Consider the following 14859-nt stretch of genomic DNA (forward strand, 5'->3'; position numbering starts at 1 on the left):
TATTCCAGTCTTCACAGACTAGTTTCTCCCCTGAGAAAATCTCATAGAAAGGAGATGGCAGTGGCACAGGTGAGTTGTGGCCAGTGTGCCTCCAGGAAATGTCAGAAGTTTCGTGCTGTTGAGCACTGACTAGAACTGAAGACAATGGATTTAGTCTAATGGAGGTATGAGAAGGAAACCAAGTGTGACGTGAAAAGCTGAGGCCCGGTGCTTTGTTATCCGAGTGGTATCACCTCAGGCCTCAGAGCTCAGTATAAAGGGACAAGAGTGGAAAATGTGGCCGCAGATATCTGCCTGGTCCTGAGTATCACTGTCCAAGGCCCACCATCCTGGTCTAATATCACATGTTATATTCCTTGCCTGGTCTTTCTACTATGCAGCTGTCAGCGCTCTCCATACTGCACTGCCTCAGGCTGGAATGGGGCTGATCCTGATGTAGCAGAGAGCTAACACCAACTACTGAACAGAGCAGCAGAAGACCCTAGACTTGAAGTTATGTGGACACGGCAATGAGCATTGTAAAAGGGCCGGTTTACACACTTTCTGGTGCATCCCTTCTTCCCATGCTGCTCTTGGGTTGTGCTGGAAGCTTTCAAGTGGTTTCCTTGGTGGCTGTGAAGGTATCCATGGTTTCCTTGGCTGGGGACAGGGAGAGACGCTGGGATGGCATTTCTGTGGGAGGAAGATTACCAGGGAGTCCTACTTCAGTATCTTCGTTTGCTTCCCTCTTGCCTTCTTAAAATGACCTTTGGCTATGTATGGCTAACGCTGAGCATCAGTGACACAACTGTTTTTTCCTTGTCTGAGAATCTGAACCAAAACCACACTGCAGAGATGACGCTCTAATTCATATGCTTCATATCTGGATATTTTCCATAGCAATTTCACAGACACTAAAACTTTTCCTTTGCCTGGAAATGGACTAAGACAATTCCCTAATTTCTGTTTCAGTTTTGAGTGTCTTCTCAGTCTGACTAAATGACTTTCAGTGAATTCGGGAGGATACTCAGGTGTTCATAAGGTATGTAGCCATATTAATTCTTGTTAATGCATTTTTCTCTCTGCCTCTCATCAATTATGTAAGCTTCAAAAACCCACAGTAGGCCGTCGTCTGCCTGCTGGAGGACTAGGGAGCTCAAAGTCTTAAAAGCCTTAGAACCAAGAAAACCTGGCAAGACTTGTAGTCGGACGCTACAACACTGAGGGTCAGAGGGCTGGCTGCTAATGCAAGCCTGAATCCAAAGCACCAAGCCTGGATTGAAGGCAGCAAGTGGCCCTAATCCTGCTTTCTATCAGCATCAATAAACTTAGGTTTAAGCTCTGAGACTGTTATATGTGAGTACAATGTGTTTTCATCCTACCCACTCCTTCTCCCTCTCCAACCCCTCCCGTGACCTCCTCCATTAGACTACTGGGGATGCTCAGCTGTCCTTTGACCTTTATCCTGCTATGTTAATATCAATGACCAGAGTAGGAAGATACAGGCCTCCCACACATTCACATTCACTTGTATCCTTCCTCAAACCCCAGTGTGACAGACGTTGAGCATCTGCAACACAATTTCCTACAACACCTTTTGTTCTCAGTTTGTTTGTTTGAAAGAGGGCTTTACTGTGTAGTTTTAACTAACCTCAAACTTGCTATGTAGATCAGGATGAACTCACAGATATCCTCCCACCTCTACCTCCTGAGTGCTGGGATTAAATATATACACCAATATACCCAGTTTCAATGAATTTTTAATTCATTGAAATAGTCTTACGCTTAGTGTCACACATTTGTCACCAGACTCCCTCAGAACTTTTTCTATTAAAAGGCAAAGTTCAAGAGCTTTCTTCAGTGGCCTTTTCCTTCAGGAATATTATTTCTATAGAGGATTATCATTTAAGACAATATCATTTTAAAAGGTATTCAAACAGATGAAAACCCAGAGGCACCGCTGTATGGCTTGATTTCTGAGGAACTATGCTTGCTACTGGCTGACAGTGTATGGAGATAGCTGACTGAGAGGAGAGGAAAGGTGAGGGGAGTAAACGTGGCTGCAACATCTGTCAGTGTGCAGGAGAATTCACCCAGATGAAACATGTGGGCGATTTTCCTGCTGTAGAACTGGTAACCACTTCTAGAAGAACTCAGCCGTTTACCTTTAACTAAGACTACAGCAGATCATTAGGAGAAAGGCATAAGAAGTTTGGGTTGTTTAAGCGAGGTAGGAAGGGATATTTGGATAGCAATGTGAATGAATGAGAAACTTGAGGGGCCGGCAGGGGGTATCCATGGAAGGGAGAAGCCACCATGAGAGTGTTCAAGGGATCAGTGTGGGTATGGTACAGACAGTGAGGAGACAGGATGTCACTGGTGGCATCGGAGAAGGCAATGCAGTGTAGTAAAACTAGCTTTTAGACAGAACTTGCTGCCAAGAAGTTGTAATGATGTAGTACCTCACTCCTCTAATCCAGCAAGTTGAAGGCTAGTGGTGGAGCACTGGAGTTCCACGGTAATGTTAAGGAAGCTTTGTCACTGTCAAGCCAAGGGTGTTTTCAGGCTCCAGCTCAGCACAGCATAACTCCACTTAGGAGTGGAGAGCCTCAAAGTCATGTTAGTCTATTATAAAAAACAAATGTTCTTATCAACATGCATATGACTCATAGGGCTGGTCATAAATCGTAGAAATTCTGGATAAATCAGAATTTATCAACTTTATTGAAGGTCACCAGCAGATATGGGGACTTGACATAATCTACAAAGTTCACACTTGCAAACCAAATAAATTGAGTAACAACAACAACAACAACAACGACAACAACAACAACACGCACACACAATCTCAAAATATTTAAAGTAAATATTTAGTTTTGTGTGGGTCTGCATTCATGGGTATACTCATCTGCAGGCAGATAACAGATCCCAAGACAGACACATCCAAGGAAGCTTTTGTTACACTAGCATGTTTATTGGGTCTCTCAAGACAGGATATAATTTGTACAGTGTTCCTATATATGTCATCCTATACAAAACTGGTACCATTTTGCAGAAAGCAGAGTCTGAAATGCTCCTGGTGTGTTGGTATACTGATGGTTCATGTGGAGAGATATAATGTCCCTTTGTATTTGAATCTGTCTCCCTGTGCAAAGAGAGGGGATTTAGAAGAACTAATATACCGAGGAAATAAACTCAAATCTGTTTGGCTCCTGGGTGTAGGCCCAGGCAGATACGGGTGAACGTACTGGAGCCATTGCCTACCTACGACAAGGCATTTCGTTATGGTTGGCAAACACTTGTGACCCAAGCAGCACTTTCTCTACGCTTCCCACTCAGAGTGCACATTTGTTTTCCTTGACATAAGATTGTATAAGATAAGCATTTTCAAATGAAGGTGTCTTTTTTTTTAAAAGACAGTGGTTACATATTTGTATCCGTTCAGGTAGGTTACAAAACATTCATCAGCACTAGCGCATCTTTAGGAGAAAGAGAAGAGATCCATGCCAGGGAGCACGATGTGTCATAAGATCTCTGGTTTTAAAACTTTCCACCTGCCAAATGAAGTCAAATTAATAATTCAGTTAGCTATATAATACCACAATCAATAAAACAGCTTTTAACTCAATTGGGGCACAATGCTTTAAGACAATTGCCTTATAGACCACTTAGTTCTTTATTTGACAGGTGCATGTGCATGCGCGCGCGCGCACACACACACACACACACACACACACACACACACACACACACACACACACGGCAGGGGGGTTTCCAGAAGGGGGAGACAAAGAAAGAGACAGAGACAAAGAGACAGGTTTTTTTTTTCAAAAAAAAGTGGGGGGGGGTACAGAAAAAAACGTAGCATTCAACAAAAGCAATTGCTACCAAGAACAAAGTCAGGAAGAGTAGGAAACAAAGTAGCCAAAAGCAGCACAGAGCCACTGAACCACCTGCAAGATATAGTAATGTGGACACTACAAGCTGAAGGCAGACTGGGATAAATACAGGCCATTTCCGGCCAGTTCCCAAGGGTCTATGTCCATGGACTCTACTCTGGATAGCAGGCTACAAAGTACGCTATTAATGAAATCCCAACAACTCCACTGGGCTACACAGCTCAAAATGACCCTAAAATATGTCTCCCCCTCACTATGTTTAACTGGTAGGAAAATCTATAATATGATCTCATGAAGCAAAATAAACACAATGTCCTTAAAAACAGCCACCACTGTAAAACTGATCCACACAATTTAAAATATCAGCTTCTTAAGAGGGAGAAAAGGAAATAATCAGAATGATGGGGTTCCTCGCTGATGGTTTCGCAGTCACAACAACAGAAGTTAAGTATGTGTAACTAATCTGAGAAAAATACCTGCATAACAGAGGAGACAGTCAACAGACCAGCTGACAGTCTGCAATAGGGAAGAGTATCTGCCAAGCACACGTCTGGTTGTAGGCTAATCTACAAAGTACGTAAGGGGCTCTTACAGCTCAATAGCTATAAAGCCTTATCACACTAAGGGCAGAGAATAACACATACCCTTACAAAGACAGGCATAAGAATAGCAAGTGCATAGAGAAAAACTCCACTTACTAATCATCCAGAAAATGCAAGTAAAAGCCACAGGAAGACTTTGCCCCATTTCTGTTTGGGTGGCGATTATGAAAGAACAGCAGCAAATGTTGGTCGGCACCGGGAGGGAAACGGGCTTTGTTCACTGCTGTGTGGTGAGGAGGGTGGTACAGACATTACAGGTCCTCAACGAGCTTTACAAAATGAAACTACTGTAAGGCCTGGCAACCCTATTTCTGGGTATTTATACCCAAAGGAGTTGAACACAGGGTCTGAATGATATCTCAAGGTTCATTGTAATACTACTTATTTTTGTCACGTTGCACAGACAACAGCCATGTCCATCCACATACAACCAATGGACAAACCTTAGACATTCTACTGAGAGGTAATCTCACAGAGGCAAATGGCATAATCCTCCTGCACTCGGGCAAATTCCCTGAATCAAAGCAAGGGATGATATCTGCCACCAGGCTGTGGGAGAGGACAATAACATTGTGAATGTATTTTATTGCTATGTGGTTCCTTTAAGCATGGTGAGCCTACGCTGAGATATTTATTACGCAACACTGTACTTCTAGTCAGTAAAAGTGATTTGAGACTTTATAATCTGTTATCAGAGTGGACTTTCAAGTTGTGCTCTTAGAGATTGAACATAACAAAATTGTGTAAACATCAAAGAAAAGTTGTTTCCACAAAGAACCTGTGTCCTACCATGGCTATGCCCACTTGACGATGAATAGGCTGGCAGCTAAAGGCCCTACTTCTGAGGAAATAGTGACATTGTGTGAAAAGACAGCACAGGCAAGTTTCTACTTGTGTGCAGCATGGTTTTCTAAGAACAAAACAGATTATCTGTTAATAATATCAAATTCCGTGTGAAGCAACAACAGTCTGAGACCCAGCCAGTTCTCCTGAGAGTCTCGTGTGTGCACACACAGGCACCAGTGTCTAGCTCTTGACACATTTGGCTACGGTGATTCAGTTTTGAAATAAATGTCATTAGTGGGCACTGATCTAACCACCCTGTGTCGGTTCCACAAAGGTCTCTCTCTACAGAGACTGTTATTTAGAGGTCTCCACAGACTGCCTTGGTATTCTATTTTCTGATTTTCTAATCCACAGAAAACTTGTCTTGGTATCTATTCCGTGCCAAGAATAGCAATCGCTCTAAAAGTGCAGTCAACCTAGGCTACATGAAACCCTGTGTTAGAAAGACAAACAACAACAAAAACATCTGAGAATGGCAAGGCCGAGACTCTTTCACTTTAGCCAATCTTAGACATACAGAATGTATGAACATCTTTAGGCCCTAGGGGCAGAACGACACTGATTTACAGGATGGAGCACTAAGGAGTGTGTATAGCCAAACCATCTATGTAATGCAACTATAACTGGAGCCGTGTTCCTCTCTGTGCCATCTGGCCAGGCTCCCTAATGTGCTCCTTAAGCTTGTTAGATGTCTGTCCCTTGTTTGCAGCAGCGCTCTAGGGAAATGAGAGTCCAGCCATTACCCTGGGTGTTCTCCCAGGTCTCCAGCGTATTTCTTGACTCCAATCTGCCCTGCTCCCTCTGCCCTGTGACAACGGATCTTTCTGTTCTCAGGCACCCCATAATACTTGCTTCCTTTACAGAATGATTTTCTCCTTTTCTGCCTTCTATTTCCCACAGACCACACGCTGGCTTGATCTATTGCTGGATTTCCATGTTGTCCAGGTACCTTCCAGTCTCTGTGGGTTGTGTGACAGCCAGGTACGACAACCTCTTCTTTCAGGTGAGCTTCAGCCCTCCTCTGTTAGGTTCCAGAGCATTAAAGATCAATATCTGTATTTACTTTTGGTCATATATATAATATCAAAGGATGTGCAGGTTTTGGAATGGATGGCTCCATGGGTGTAGTGTTTGGGTCTGAGCACAGCAGTGCTCCTCCTTTAACAAGATTAGAGAAACTAATGTACCAAACAAACGAGAGATCCTGTCTCAATAAAGGAATAAAATAAGAGCTGAAATGAGGTTGACCTCTGATCTCTACATGTAGATAAAGTGATCTGCAAATGTTTAAAGACTACAACTAAATTTGCTGGACATAACAAAGCTGTACCTCAAGATTTTCAATGGTCTGAACTGTCTTTTTAAAACCAAGTGGTTGTCTCTAGATGGCCTTTCCTTCAGTCTCTGCTCCACTCTATGTCTCTGTATTTCCTTCCTTAAGTACTTTGTTCCCCTTTTAAAAAGGGATCGAAGCATCCATATTTTGGTCTTCCTTCTTCTTGAGCTTTGTATGGATTGTGAATTCTATCTTGGGTATTCTGAGCTTTTGGGCTAATATTCACTTATCAGTGAGTGTATACCATGTGTGTTCTTTTGCGACTGGTTACTTCATTCAGGATATTTTCTAGTTCCATCCATTTGCCTAAGAATTTCATAAAGGCATTGTTTTTAATAGCTGAGTAGTACTTCATTGTGTAGATGTAATGCATTTTCTGTATCCATTCCTCTGTTGAAGGACATCTGGGTTCTTTCCAGCTTCTGGACACTACAAATAAGGCTGCTATGAACATAGTGGAGCATGTGTCCTTGTTATATGTTGGAGCATCTTTTGGGTAAATGCTCATGAGTGGTATAGCTGGGTCCTCAGGTAAGACTATGTTCAATTTCCTGAGGAACGACCAGACTGCTTTCCAAAGTGGTTGTACCAGCTTGCAATCCCACCAACAATGGAGGAGTGTTCCTCTTTCTCCACATCCTTGCCAGCATCTATTATCACCTGAGTTTTGATCTTGCCATTCTAACTGGTATGAGGTGGAATCTCAGGGTTGTTTTGATTTGCATTTCCCTGATGACTAAGGATGTTGAACATTTCTTTAGGTGCTTTTCAGTCATTCAATATTCCTCAATTGAGAATTCTTTGTTTAGCTCTGTACCCCATTTATTAATAGGGTTATTTGGCTCTCTGGAGTCTACCTTCTTGAGTTCTTTGTATATATTGGATATTAGCCCTCTATTTGATATAGGATTGGTAAAGATCTTTTCGCAATCTTTTGGTTGCTGTTTTAATCTAACAACAGTATCCTTTGCCTTACAGAAGCTTTGCAATTTTATGCAAATATTTGTCTATTGTGGATCATAGAGCATAAGCCATTGGTGTCTGTTCATTTTCCCTGTGTCCATGTGTTTGCAGCTCTTCCTCACTTTTTCTTCTACTAGTTTCAGTGTATCTGGTTTTATGTGGAGGTCCTTGATCCACTTGGACTTTAGCTTTGTACGAGGACATAAGAATGGGTTGATCTTCATTCTTCTACATGTTGACCTCCAGTTGAACCAGCACCATTTGTTGAAAATGCTATCTTTTTTCCACTGGATGGTTTTAGATCCTTTGACAAAGATCAAGTAACTATAGGTTTGTGGGTTCATTTCTGAGTCTTCAATTCTATTCCATGGATCTATGTGCCTGTCTCTGTACCAATACCATACAGTTTTTATCACCATTGCTCTGTAATACAGCTTGGGGTCAGGGATGATGATTTCCCGCAGAAGTTCTTTTATTGTTGAGAATAATTTTTGCTATCTTGGGTTTTTTGTTGTTGCAAATGAATTTTCAAACGGCTCTTTCTAACTCAAGAATTGAGTTGGAATTTTGATGGGGATTACATTGAATCTGTAGATTGCTTTTGGTAAAATGGCCATTTTTACTATATTAATCCTGCCAATCCATGAGCATGGGAGGTCTTTCCATCTTCTGAGATCTTCAATTTCTTTCTTCAGAGACTTGAAGTTCTTGTCATACAGATCTTTCACTTGATTGGTTAGTCACACCAAGGTATTTTATATTATTTGTGACTATTGTGAAGGATGTCATTTCTCTAGTTTCTTTCTCAGCCTGTTTATTCTTTGAGTGGAGGAAGATTTGTTAGAGTTAATTTTATATCCAGCCACTTCGCTGACATTGTTTAGTGCATTTAGAATATTCTGTGGAATTTTTGGGGTCATTGAAGTATACTATCATATCATCCACAAAGTTTTATTTTGACTTCTTTCTTTCCAGTCTGTATACCTTTGACTTCTTTTTGTTGTCTCATTGCTCTGGATAGGACTTCATGTACTATATTGAATAGGTAGGAAGAGAGTGGGCAGCCTTGTCTAGTCCCTGATTTTAGTGGGATTGCTTCAAGCCAAACCCAGTCACTATTGCTGATGCCAAGAAATGCTTGTTGACAAAGCCTGCTTTGAATTTCTCCTGAGAAGCTCTGCCAGAGCCTTACAAATATAGATAAGAATGCTTGGAGCTAGCCATCAAATTGAGCACTGGGACCCCAGTGGAGGAGTTATAGAAAGGATTTAAGGAACTGAAGGGGTTTGCAACCCCACAGGAAGAACAACAATATAAACCAACCAGAACCGCCCCCTCGCAGAGCTCCCAGGGACTAACTACCAACAAAAGAGTACACATGGAGGGACCCATGGTTCCTGCAGCATATGTAGCAGAGGGTGGCATTGTCTGGCATCAATAGGAGGAGAAGCCTTTGGTCCTGTGAAGGCTCATTTCCCCAGTATAGGGTAGTGCTAGAGTGGTGAGGTGGGAGTGCATGGGTGGGAGGCAGAGCTTCCTCATAGAAGCAGGGGGAGGGGTACGGTAGAGGGGGGAACTGAGAAAGGGGATAACATTTCAAATATAGATACATAAAATATTCAATCAAAATGCAAAAAAACACAAGTTGTTTAATACTAGTGTGACCATATGTGAGTGGGAAAGTACTTGAGAAAATGTTTCTTCTGTTAGTTGCATAAAGAAGTATGTGTATACAGACACAAATGAATTCATGAATATTCTTATGCCTATTTTATAATGATTTAAGTGTCCGTTACTAATACTTCAAATATTGTTTCTAAACAACTTATATGTAATACACTTCACCTTTTTAAGACACATTTAATTTTTTCCAGAGTTTTAAAGTCTTTTTATTCTTTGTGAATTTCACATCATATACCCCAATCACACTCATTTCCCCCTCCCTCGGCACCCACTCTCCACCCTTGCAACTAGTCCCCCAACAGAGAAAACATAAAAATCCCCTTGTGGCAGCCTCCTGTGTGAGGCCTCTGGCTCTGCTAGTCTATCCATAATAGATCCTCTCTGGGACTCCTCTTGGGTAGCCTGTTATAGCCCTGTGCCATGGAGATCCTGATCCTGCAGTTTTGGGTCTGCAGATCCAGCCCCTTCATGCACTCTAGCAGTTCACTTATGGGGTAACTGTTGGGGCGGGCCAATTTTAAACCTTGGATCTGGGCCTGAGAGGTATTTGAACTGGTCAGCCTATAGCTCTCTTGCTCTTATGCCTTCAGGGCTGGCTCATCAGGAAACCCTGACTACTCTGCTGCCCAGGGGAGGTACAGGGCCTGATCTAAGTGTTGCGGCTGGTGAGAGACATTGCTATTTCTCAGTTCTCCAACTCTCAACAAGGGAAGGGAGAAGGGCAGCTCTCCCTTGTCTGTGCCACCACCCACCAGACAAGACTCAAGGGTGACTTTCTTACACTCATGCCCCTGGGTCCTGTCACCCCCACATCCAGGACCAACTCTACTGTACTGCCCAGGTGACGTGCAATGTCTGTTCCCCTGAGTGCTGCAGCAGGCAGGGCCAGCTCTACCATTGAAGATCTTGGGGCCAGCTCTCCTGCCTACCATAGGTAGCAAGGAATGAGGGGGGCATATCCCCTTCACTGGTGTCACTGCATGGCATATAAGTAGCAGGGTCAGCTCTCCCATGTGGCTTTGGAACAAGCTCACCTAGGACCTCACCACCAGGGTCATCTTTTCTATGCTGCCCGGTCGAGCTGCAGAATTCGCTCTCCCAAGTGCAGCATCTGTAGAGGGGCAGGACCAGGTCTCCTGCTTTCATGACCCTAGGGCCAGCTCTCCCGCCTGCAGCAGATGGTAAGGGAGGACAGGGAGGAGGGTATCTGTCCCTCATCCTGCAGGGGAGAAGAGAGGTAGGGCCAGCTCTCCCACCTTAGTATCCTCAGGACAGTTCACTCACAACTCCTAAGATCTCCCTACTGCAGCTGGTAGTGGTGGGGTCAGGGCCAGTCACTGCCCTCAGACAGCGACATGTGTCTGGGCTGCAGCCCAGACGCCTGGCCTTTGGTGGTAACAGACCCCTGCTGCTGCAGGGCCAGGGACTCAGAAGTGGCCGCCAATAGGAACACAGGCCAGACTCCATCATAGTCCCAGGTGGCATCACCGGCTACTTGCCTCAAGCTGTTCCTCACTACCCTTGAGTCTCCAGTTCTACCTCTCTTCATTGTGCCCACATCCCTCTGTTTCTCTTTCTCTTCCATTTCTTCACCACTTACTTGATCCTCTTAGTGGCATCCAGGGTCTAATGAGTGTCTGGGGTCATCTTGGGAGTGGTCTCAGGAGAGCTATGCTCAGCTTGTGCATTATGATGCCAGGCAGGGGTGGTCTTGAGCTTAGTCTGCACTAAGCCCTGCATGGCCCCAGACTTGTGGTCATCTCAGGCTAGCTCCCTGTTCAGGCTCCCTGACGCTGGACCGATGGTTGTCTCAGCCTTGCCGTTTTTTTTTTTTCCCCCAGGAAATGTTAAATGATTTCATTTAAACGTTCATAGGTCAGAACACAGACAGTCTCTCCTCTCTGCCACCTCCTGGTGCACGTGTGACACAGCAGCCAGGCCCGCAAAGGCCTCTGGGAGCAGGGGCAGCCTTACTTTCATATAGTATCACTGCATATTTTTATTTAAGGGCTATGGACAATTGAACCTCTTACTATTGCGGGCTTAACAATAAACAGCTGTAATTGTTCAGTTAATGAAATATCACCTTTGTACCTGACATCATCTTGGAGCGTTTCAGTAACACGAGAGCTCAAAATTTCCCTTCTCCATGGTCTTTTATAATGAATGACAGAAAGGGGGCAGGGCCTTCGGGAAGGAGACAGGGAGGAGTGGAGGGAGGGGACACTGTAGTCAGTTATGGGAAAAGAATTTGTTTTGAATAAAAGGAGAAAATAATGTTAAATTTTTTTTCTAAAGTTAAGTTTATACTTGACTGGGAGTGGAGATTAACATTTCCCCCTGGGAAGCTGGGGCGGGATTTTCAGTAAGACCCTGTCTCAAAGGAACAAACATAACAGTAAAGAAATCATGCTAACAGCTTACCTAAGCTTAAATTTTGAATATTTCTAAGTTTTCGTTTAGAAAAGCCCAACCTACCCAGCCTTAAAGTGGGCCAACTGGAAGCTCTCTCTTCTGCCTTTAGCTCCATATGCATTTTCCATTAAGTGGAAAAAGTGCCATGGCTGCTTTGCTCTATAGAAATGCATGATCAAATATTTAGAGGAAAAAATTAAGATGACTCTAAAGCCTTGTAAAATCTTGACGTTTTCTTCTGTGTTTTTTTTTTTTTTTACAGTCTGGTGTGTGTGTGTGTGTGTGTGTGTGTGTGTGTGTGTGTGTGTATAACAACATTTTCAAGGAGCTGTATGTGTGCCTGTGTGTCAGTTGGTCTGTATGAGTACACATGTTTGTCTGTGAGTATATAATATAAATGTGTTCATGAGCTGTGGGCAAGGAGGTAGGCATATACAATCAGGCATGTGTACATGGAGATGAATACCAGGTACCTTTCTCAATTGCTCTCCCCCTTCTTTTTTGAGACTGAATCTCTTCCTGAACGTAGAGCTCATGGATTTGCTGGCCAGGGTGGCCAAGAGCTTCAGGAGCCCATCTGCCTCCTCTCCTCTCTTCTTCTCTGGCTTTTAGGTAGGTGCTGGGGATCTGAACTCAGGTCCTCATGCTTATGTGAAGAGCAAAACTAGGTTAGCTCCATAGTCATTCGAGAAATATTATTAAAGTATACTGAGAAGAGGCAACTGCCATTTAGAAAAGATAGCCATACAAGACTATGAGAAAAAAGAGCCGGAGAGATAGCTTAGTGGGTAAAGACACTTGTCTAACAACCTGGAAACCCGAGTTTAATCCATGTGTCTTGCACGGTGAAAGGAGAGAACCAACCCCATGTATGCGTTGTGCACCCTTTGCTCAATGAATAAATAGAAAAAGAATAATTTCATACTGTTGTAACTGACTGTACTAGAAATTCTCAGACTTTAATTAAAAGGGAAATTCTCTATAAACTAAATGACACATTGTAAGAAAGAGACATGTCAGGAATATCATTTAATTCTCATTTTCTGTGGGTAAACAGCACTGAACAGAAGAAACCAAGGTTTTCTGACTTGGGTTCTTTGCACAAGCACTAGGAATTCCAAATTCTGTCTGTTTGGGCTTATTTTCTAATATACTATGTTTAGCTCTCCCCAGTTGCAAGCTGCATTCAGCTAAGCATTCCGAAACAGTTCTGGGAATTTTTAATGCTGGGAAATTATTAGGGTCACTAAGCTTCAGTTCCATGTAAAAGAGAACTTAATGCCCTGGATCATTATTCCTAGTTTTTTTTTCCTTTTTGAGAGGTTATAATTATATCATTGTTCCTTCTCTTTCCCCCCACAAACCATCCTATATCCCACCTTGCTCTCTTTCAAGTCTGTAACTATTTTCACTGATTGCTGTTACAGGAATATATGTATATACATTTATATTTCTTTTTTTTTTATTAACTTGAGTATTTCTTATATACATTTCAAGTGTTATTCCCTTTCCCGGTTTCCGGACAAACATCACCCTCAACCCTCCCCTTCCTTATGGGTGTTCCCCTCCCAAACCTCCCCCCATTGCCACCCTCCCCGCATAGTCTAGTTCACTGGGGGTTCAGTCTTAGCAGGACCCAGGGCTTCCCCTTCCACTGGTGCTCTTACTAGGATATTCATTGCTACCTATAGGGACAGAGTCCAGGGTCAGTCCATGTATAGTCTTTAGGTAGTGGCTTAGTCCCTGGAAGCTCTGGTTGCTTGACATTGTTGTACTTTTGGGGTCTCGAGCCCCTTCAAGCTCTTCCAGTTCTTTCTCTGATTCCTTCAACGGGGGACCTATTCTCAGTTCAGTGGTTTGCTGCTGGCATTCGCCTCTGTATTTGCTGTATTCTGGCTGTGTCTCTCAGGAGCGATCTACATCCGGCTCCTGTCGGTCTGCACTTCTTTGCTTCATCCATCTTGTCTAATTGGGTGGCTGTATATGTATGGGCCACCTGTGGGGCAGGCTCTGAATGGGTGTTCCTTCAGTCTCTGTTTTAATCTTTGCCTCTCCCTTCCCTGCCAAGGGTATTCTTTTTCCTCATTTAAAGAAGGAGTGAAGCATTCACATTTTGATCATCCGTCTTGAGTTTCCTTTGTTCTAGGGATCTAGGGTAATTCAAGCATTTGGGCTAATAGCCACTTATCAATGAGTGCATACCATGTATGTCTTTCTGTGAGTGGGTTAGCTCACTCAGGATGATATTTTCCAGTTCCAACCATTTGCCTACGAATTTCATACACTCGTTGTTTTTGATAGCTGAGTAATATTCCATTGTGTAGATGTACCACATTTTCTGTATCCATTCCTCTGTTGAAGGGCATCTGGGTTCTTTCCAGTTTCTGGCTATTATAAATAAGGCTGCGATGAACATAGTGGAGCACGTGTCTCTTTTATATGTTGAGGCATCTTTTGGGTATATGCCCAAGAGAGGTATGGCTGGATCCTCAGGCAGTTCAATGTCCAATTTTCTGAGGAACCTCCAGACTGATTTCCAGAATGGTTTTACCAGTCTGCAATCCCACCAACAATGGAGGAGTGTTCCTCTTTCTCCACATCCTCGCCAGCATCTGCTGTCACCTGAGTTTTTGATCTTAGCCATTCTCACTGGTGTGAGGTGAAATCTCAGGGTTGTTTTGATTTGCATTTCCCTTATGACTAAAGATGTTGAACATTTCTTTAGGTGTTTCTCAGCCATTCGGCATTCCTCAGCTGTGAATTCTTTGTTTAGCTCTGAACCCCATTTTTTAATAGGGTTATTTGTTTCCCTGCGGTCTAACTTCTTGAGTTCTTTGTATATTTTGGATATAAGGCCTCTATCCGTTATAGGATTGGTAAAGATCTTTTCCCAATCTGTTGGTTGCCGTTTTGTCCTAACCACAGTGTCCTTTGCCTTACAGAAGCTTTGCAGTTTTATGAGATCCCATTTGTCGATTCTTGATCTTAGAGCATAAGCCATTGGTGTTTTGTTCAGGAAATTTTTTCCAGTGCCCATGTGTTCCAGATGTTTCCCTAGTTTTTCTTCTATTAGTTTGAGTGTGTCTGGTTTGATGTGGAGGTCCTTGATCCACTTGGACTTAAGCTTTGTACAGGG

The 14859-nt window shown here is 43.1% G+C and overlaps 1 protein-coding gene and 1 pseudogene across 8 annotated transcripts in view; both read right to left on the reverse strand.

The window, feature by feature from the left end:
- Positions 1-14859, reverse strand: part of Rnf180 (ring finger protein 180) — a 214061-nt gene that overhangs the window by 98769 nt on the left and 100433 nt on the right. The window contains exon 6 of one of the 8 annotated variants that reach the window (XM_087633808.1): positions 2659-3533. The exons of 5 other annotated variants lie outside the window; for them this stretch is intronic. In XM_087633808.1, the coding sequence (XP_087489934.1) occupies positions 3450-3533 (84 nt within the window). In that variant the 3' untranslated portion in view covers positions 2659-3449. Of the gene's footprint in view, positions 1-2658; positions 3534-14859 lie in introns of those variants that run through there. 2 more of the 8 variants (XM_087633797.1, XM_087633804.1) reach the window with 2 other exon arrangements.
- LOC120101342 (small nucleolar RNA SNORA17) lies at positions 11152-11271 on the reverse strand (annotated as a pseudogene).

Source organism: Rattus norvegicus, chromosome 2, assembly GCF_021556685.1.
Source record: "Rattus norvegicus strain SHRSP/BbbUtx chromosome 2, alternate assembly SHRSP_T2T, whole genome shotgun sequence".
Taxonomy (NCBI): domain Eukaryota; kingdom Metazoa; phylum Chordata; class Mammalia; order Rodentia; family Muridae; genus Rattus; species Rattus norvegicus.